Source organism: Octopus bimaculoides, chromosome 23 (genome assembly GCF_001194135.2).
Source record: "Octopus bimaculoides isolate UCB-OBI-ISO-001 chromosome 23, ASM119413v2, whole genome shotgun sequence".
Lineage (NCBI taxonomy): Eukaryota > Metazoa > Mollusca > Cephalopoda > Octopoda > Octopodidae > Octopus > Octopus bimaculoides.
The window spans coordinates 32,625,549-32,632,906 of record NC_069003.1 but is presented as its reverse complement, the minus strand read 5'-3'; the positions used below and the strand labels follow the sequence as shown (position 1 = coordinate 32,632,906).

Below are 7,358 nucleotides of genomic sequence, written 5' to 3'. Positions count from 1 at the left end.
TATATATATATATATATATATATATATATATACACACACACTATGTCAACTTGTATGCCAGAAAATATGGTAAGCAAAAACAAAAAAAAAATTGAAAAATTATAAAGCTTATGTCCCCAGCATAGTTGCAGTCCCGCAACTGAAACCCATAAAAGAATAAATAAAAACAATAAATGAACAATAAACAACAAAAAGGGTTAAAAGCACACAGTGGATGACATGAGAAGGGGTGAAAGGTAACAACAAAGAAGCAGGGTATTGGAAAGAAAAAAGAAAGAAAAAAAGAAATATTTAGCAAGTAAAAGAGTGAAAGATAAAAGGGCAGAAGATAGAAAAAGAGAACTTCATTTATTTGTTTCTAAAATCTCTTTATGTAATGACCAATTAATTAGCATTGTTAGTTAGACTATGTGTGGTTAGCACTAAGCTTTTAAATTTAGATATTAATGACATTTGGATTATGAGATTATGGCATATGTTTTAGGGAAGCATTAGTTAGTTCTAATATAGTCGAGCAATTTAAAGACCCTCTCTGTCTTACACACACACACACATACACACACACAAGCATGTGCACCCATACATGCACATGCACACACACACAGGTTGATGGCAATGTTATTTTTATTATTTAGCCTCATCCCTGCCCCCAGGTCAACCCTGACAGAACAGACATACCTATAAACAAAGGTTATTCCAAACAAGCTAATCATGGCCCCCTGACCTGCTAGAAATAACAGCCAAACCTCTCTGGAAGCACATTCCCACTATATTAAACAAAGAAGGACAAATTGAATAATATTCTTTTTACTACAGGCACAAGGTTTGAAACTGGGGGAGCAGGTAAGTCGATTACATCAACCCCAGTGCACAACTGGTATTTATTGTGTCAACCCTAAAAAGATGAAAGATAAAGTCGATTTCGGTGGAATTTGAACTCAGAACACAAAGACAGATAAAATGCCATTAAGCATTTTGTCCGGTGTGCTAACGATTCTTCCAGTTCATCGCCTTTACAAATTAACTAATAAAAACTTAGCTATCATGGGGCAGGGGTTGTGGAGAAAAAGGAATGTTTTTGATCATATGAATGCTCATTCAGAGCTAACCTGGAGTTATATGACAACAGGAATGTTATCCTGTTCATCTAATCTCCAGATCATAACGAAAGCCAAGAACACAGGTCCTGATATGCTACAAGCTGTTAAAATCTGTTAAGAAGTCAATCATTGCTGATGTTGTTCTGCCCCAGGTTAGCCCAAATCAATTAGATCCATGAGGTATCTGAGTCAAACTTGACCATTTCAGCTTTTACTCAGACAGTGTATATATATAGACTTTCATTAGTGATGTGCGCTTCCATTTTTTAAGGCAATGCAGCATGATTTAAGGGAAATTTGGTAGCTTTTCTAGCCAGTCCAATGATCATACAGATCGGTGGTTCTCAACCATTTTTAAACTTTGATTTCTATTTCACTTGGATGGACCCACATAGCCATTTGATGTTAAAAAAAATCCTATTATTATATTTTTATAATTAAATATTATAAGGAATTGTATAAAAATGTTGTTAAAATATTTTGTGCACTGCAGAAGTATAACCAGTTTATTGCACATATATTTTAACAATAAAAACCTTCTATGGACCCTGGTTGAGAACCACTGACATAGAAGCCCCTATGTTGGCTCTAAAAAGCTGATGATATATCAAATCAAGTCACTGCCCCTTGTCTTACAGGGTGCTGTATATCTGTCATAGAACAGAGCTGTTAGAGAATTGGTATAAAATGTTGTATTGTCTCATATACAGCTTAGGTGTAACATGTCGTCATCTGCTATAGCTGAAACATCATAATCATAACCAGTAGCTTAGATTTAACATGTTGTCTTCTGTCATAGCTGAGATGTCGTCATCATCATAACTGAGATATAATGTTATATTATCTTATGTCATAGCATAGTTGAACTGCTAATGTTATTAGTCATAAGCTGAAATATCATTCTCTTCTCATAGATGAGATGTTATTTTGTCAGTCAGAGTTGACCAGAGGCTATGGTTGTATGGGGTGCATCCTTGTCTAAGGATATAGTACAATGGGAATCAACCTGTGAATATTGTGATGGCAAAGCAAAATTCTTATCCCTTTGGCCATCTCTCTCTCCATCACAACAGTTACAGAACACATACACATGCACACACATCATCATACACATATAAACATACTATCTTTTTTTTACTTATGTTCCTTACCGACTGGCAGTTTCATAATTTCTCAATTGTTTATCATCAGGTTCAATCCCTCGGTCTCTCATTGTGTATGTTTTTATAGGGACTGGAGGTGGTTCTTTTTTGCCTGTTGTTTTGTTGGAAGATGTCCCTTTACCCCTCTTGTCTAATGTAAAATCATCCTGCATATGATCTATAGAGGAGTTGGACCTGGCTCCAACTTTGTTTTTTCCTTCTTCTTTACTGTAGAAAGAGAAGTCATTTTAGCCATGAAAATGACAAATATAATTAGATGTTAAGGTTTCCTACATTTTTTTAACTTCTCCCTACATCCTGCTTTCTGCTGAGCCATACAAATTATATAACCATTACGCCCATTAAAATATCTTATGAATTTTTTGGGATAATGTTTTTTCTAATTTTCTAAATGCTAATTAAACTACATCAAACCCAAATTTGCTTTGCAAATGACTTGATTTGTAATCAATGTTTCCCATGCTTGATGGTTTGGTATGCTGAAATCTAAAAGACACAATATCCAGTATGTATGTATACATATACATATATATATATATATATATATATATATATATATATATATATATATATATATATATATATATATATAAAATGAACTTCTTGTATACAATGCTCAGGTGTACTTGAAACAATATTACATTGTGGAAAAATACCATCTAAAACATGCACAACTAAGTACTGCTTTGAGTCACCCTAGGACTCATAGAACTGATTACCCAGTTTCCATGGGGTATGAGTGACAGAGATCACATCATTTACCCCTGTACAGGACACCAGTCCATCACAGAGTCACTCATTTACAGCTGACTGGACTGAAAGCAACATGAAATGAAGTGTTTTGCAAAAGAACACAATGCACTATCTGGTCTGGGATTTGAAACCACGATCTTGCAATCATGAATGCAAAACTCTAACCACTTCACCAAAAACATACACACATATCTATGTTTACTTTTGTTTTATTTCTTGATAATATTATGTACTGCAAAGTGTGAAATAGTCTTTTTTATTACTTCTATAATCATAGACAAAGCTTCATAAAATCTGTTGGAAATCAGTAACTGACCAGTTTTTTTATAAACTAAGAAGGATATTCAGTTATTCCATTAGTTCTTCAGTTTGAAAGCCTGTTCTTTATTCATATCCAGTTTTTTTGAACAAGTACTTAAAGATCGATCTAAGTCTATACTAACTGGTCAAGAGCTGATTGCTATTAGAAGCAGTACAAATGGCAACCTTGTAGATTTATCAGTGTTGGACAGAGTTGGCTCTGTTCAGATCTGGAGAGGGATATACTCTACCAGATTTAACCCTTTTGATACCAGTCTGCTTAAGACAACCCCTGGTCCTATGATACAAACTTTCTGTTTTAAATTATCTAAATCAAAAACTTCCATTTATGTTCCAAACACCAGCTTAATGATGAACATGTTATTTTACTAATTTCTTTATTAGTTTCAAAATTTATTGAAACAACAACAGTGTGTTTGAACAGAAATATGGTAACAGAAGGGTTAAAATGACCAAGACATGCCATATGTCACAATGGCCCTCATATCCACATGTCTCTATCAGAAGTTGAGGACCTGCAGAAGGAAGGAACACTTGCAATAGAAGTATGTCTGTGACCTAGCTGTAGACATTCAATAAATTTTTTCTCATATTATAATATGCAATTCCAAAATAAAACAAAAGTGAGTATAACACTATATCATCATCATCATTGTTTAGTGTGTATATTTTAAATGACTATCATGACTTTTCTGCAATCTCATAATTAATTTTCTGTTATTCTAATTACATTTAGTTGTTTTTTAAACTATTCTAGTTATTTCCAATTATCATAGTTGTATGCTTGATATTCAATTCAAAGGTTATATCAGTTAATACAACATTTTCACAGAAATATTTAAAAATATTCTTTGATTCCATGTTATAAACCAATTAAAGGAATTAGAGAAATTGCTAAACATACACTTCATTCTCCAAGCCAGTCTTTGCTCATAATGTTTCTGTTTCTTTAAATTGAGCTTTGTTGATTTAAGCTCTTTGAAAGTCTGAACCAGTCACAGGTAACCTGTGACTCACAGGACTTTCTAAATGGCACACCTAACTAAACATTACTTTGATTCTTTTCAGTTGTATGGCCCACCTGATGATGCACCATGTCTCATGTGACCTGCTTCTTGAAAGAGGTTGCCCGTAGCTAGTCTAAACCTTTCAAAATCAATTTTCACTTAACTGGCCGATTTGCTTTCCTATTTTTCTAATTGCTATTGACTAATACAAGCGGCATTGAAAGTACTTAAAAATATGGTACCTTAAATTTCCCTAATTTTTTTTCTCCTTCTAAACTTTGATTTCTTCTTACATCGTAATCATTTTTATTGAAAATTTATTTTATAAATAACCTTATCCACATATCATAATTAAATTTCCAAAAACGAATAAGTATTTCTTTTTATCTTTTTTTCAAAAATAACAAAAAAAGAAGAAAAATGGAATTATGTATATATAGGGAAAAACATGGGGAAAAATAAAAGTCTGGAGAATCAGCTGGAGGCAGGAGGGGATAGGAACAACAAAAAACATTGTATTACAAGTCAGAGTTCAATAAAACTAGATTTATTCAGTTTCTTTAACCCTTTAGCATTCAAAATATTCTGTCAAATGTAAAGCTTTATTCACATTGTTTTGAATTAATTGTGCATTATCTCATAGCTCTGGGATTTCAATGATATAATTGTTTGTTTTTACAACGACATTGTAGGGCAGGTGTGAGAGGCCAGATCTGGCTGGTTTGAACATGAAACAGGTAGAATATTTGGGCAGCATACAATCGGTTTAAATGCTAAAGAGTTAAATGAGTCATTTGCACAATTTGTAGACGATATATACAAAGTAAACATTAACACAAATGAAATAAACAAGATTTTCCTATGCTTGGATTCTAAATTGCAACAATTAGCAGCAGCAAAAATAAAAAAAGCTAAAAATTTAATTATCAAATTCTAAAGAATAGGTTTAAAAGACAAAATATGAAACATGTAAAGTAATTTTTTGATTGAGGTAGTTTGTTTCCATAGCAAAATACATTATTACATAAGGAATACAAAAGTGAATGATATTGTTTAAACTAATAATTTCAAATACTTCAAATTAAAATGAAAGAAAAGAAAATACAAAGAATAGATATCTTATCAATTATATCTTTAAAATTAGATAAATTCATTAATTTTAATTCAATTTGAAACGTTCAGTTGGATATTTATGAATTGCTTTCATGTTTCATAAAATGCATTATCAATAAAGGTAACTGTCAACAACGTAACAGAAAGATGGTTACTGCTTGCCGGACACTGGTCTGCAATGCTCAATGTTACTCACTAGCCAAGACATGGAGAGGATGAACCAGGAACATACTTCTAAAACCATGGTCATGGTCTAGATGGAGAACAGTGGTGTTGTGACTACTGATGAACTCTTAGGCAAGTAATGACAGACAGCAGAATGTGTTGCACCAGTCATTGTGCTACACAAAAGTACAAACTGTAGTCTATAGATAATGATTGCAATGAAAGCTGTTGCAATGAACTGCACATGTCTAGTTCCCTTAAGCTACTTTCCTTATTTTTGGTGTTAGTTTTTGAGATGACAGAGAAAAATGGTTCGGTTCCTTACCGATACTTGGCGGATAGGTCTGATAATTTTGCTTTATCTACATTGATGGTGCTGACCGGATTTGCTGTGCTGCGAGTGAAGCGATATGGGTCATGCGATGAGGTATTCCGATCAATACGCTTTGCATTAAACAATGAACCAAATTTTTCTTGAAGCTTGCTGTCATCGTGTTTGTTAGCAGGATTAGATGTATACCGACTGTATGAATCACTGCTATATGAAGATGAATCATTGTAAATCTGTAAAAATAAATGAAACAAATTTATTCAATTGACCTTGTTTAACCTTTTGCCCTAAACATCCATGCTTGTTTTCATACTTTTAGTGAGCCCTTGTTTCATATGTTCTGAATAATAATTTCAAATTTTGGCAGAGGGGCTAAGTTGGTTAAATTGATCCCAGTGTTCAACTGGTACTTATTTTGGTGTCACCAAAAGAATAAAAGGCAAAGCATTTTACCCAGCATGCTAACAATTCTGTCACCTTTTATGTTCAGAATAATATAAAGCTTTCCTTTCCATAAGTCCAAAGATATTCTGGTTGTTGAAAAAAAATTAGGAATGTGCATAATATTCATACATGGACACAAAAGAAATATGTAAATATGTCCTGGACTGGCAAAGGATTAATGGAACCTGGTGAGTTGGTAGAATCAGAATCATCATTAGAGTGTCAGAATATCTTGCAGTATTTGTTCCGGCTCCCTGTTCCCTGAGTTCAAATTCCACCAAGGTCAACTTTGCCGTTTATCTTTCTAGGGTTGATAAATGAACCCTCAATCTACAGTGGAGGATTGGTGAAATTGTTAGGATGCTGGGTGAGATACTTTTGTCACGGGGCTCCATTGTCGGATGGATTGACATGCTGACCAGAGCAACATGCTGGTCACATCAATTAAAATGAGCAGAGCCTTAACTTCCATTCTTTCATGCTCACATGGATCAGAGGGAACTTGTTGAGGCAGATTTTCTATGGCTGGATGCCCTTCTTGATACCAACCCTCACCTGTTTCGAAATAAGGTAATATTTTCCCAATGACTAGACATGTTTTCACTTAAGGTTGGAAACAAAGGACACCACTTGTATGACACTGAAACTCATTTACAACTATCACATGAAATCAAGGCAAAGAGAAAGTAACTAACACACACACACACACACACACACACACACACACACACACACATATACAACAAGCTTCCTTCAGTTCCCATCTACAAAATCCATTCACATGGCTTTGCTTGACCTGGGAGCTATAGCAGAAGGCACTTGCCCAAGGTACCATGCGGTAAGACTGAACTCAGAACCATGTGGTTGAGAAGTGAACCTCATAACCACACAATCATGCCTGTACCTATATAAAAGGAAAATTAAATAAAGAGAACAAAATATCAAAAAAAGATGAAAGAAT

At 33.9% G+C, this 7,358-nt stretch overlaps 1 protein-coding gene across 1 annotated transcript in view; it reads right to left on the bottom strand.

The window, feature by feature from the left end:
* LOC106883544 (tight junction protein ZO-1) overlaps positions 1-7,358 on the bottom strand; it is a 593,195-nt gene that overhangs the window by 41,493 nt on the left and 544,344 nt on the right. The window contains exons 26-27 of the mRNA XM_052975956.1: positions 5,948-6,186; positions 2,252-2,470 (exon numbers count right to left, since the gene is read on the bottom strand). Of these exons, the coding sequence (XP_052831916.1) occupies positions 2,252-2,470; positions 5,948-6,186 (458 nt within the window). The remainder of the gene's footprint in view (positions 1-2,251; positions 2,471-5,947; positions 6,187-7,358) is intronic.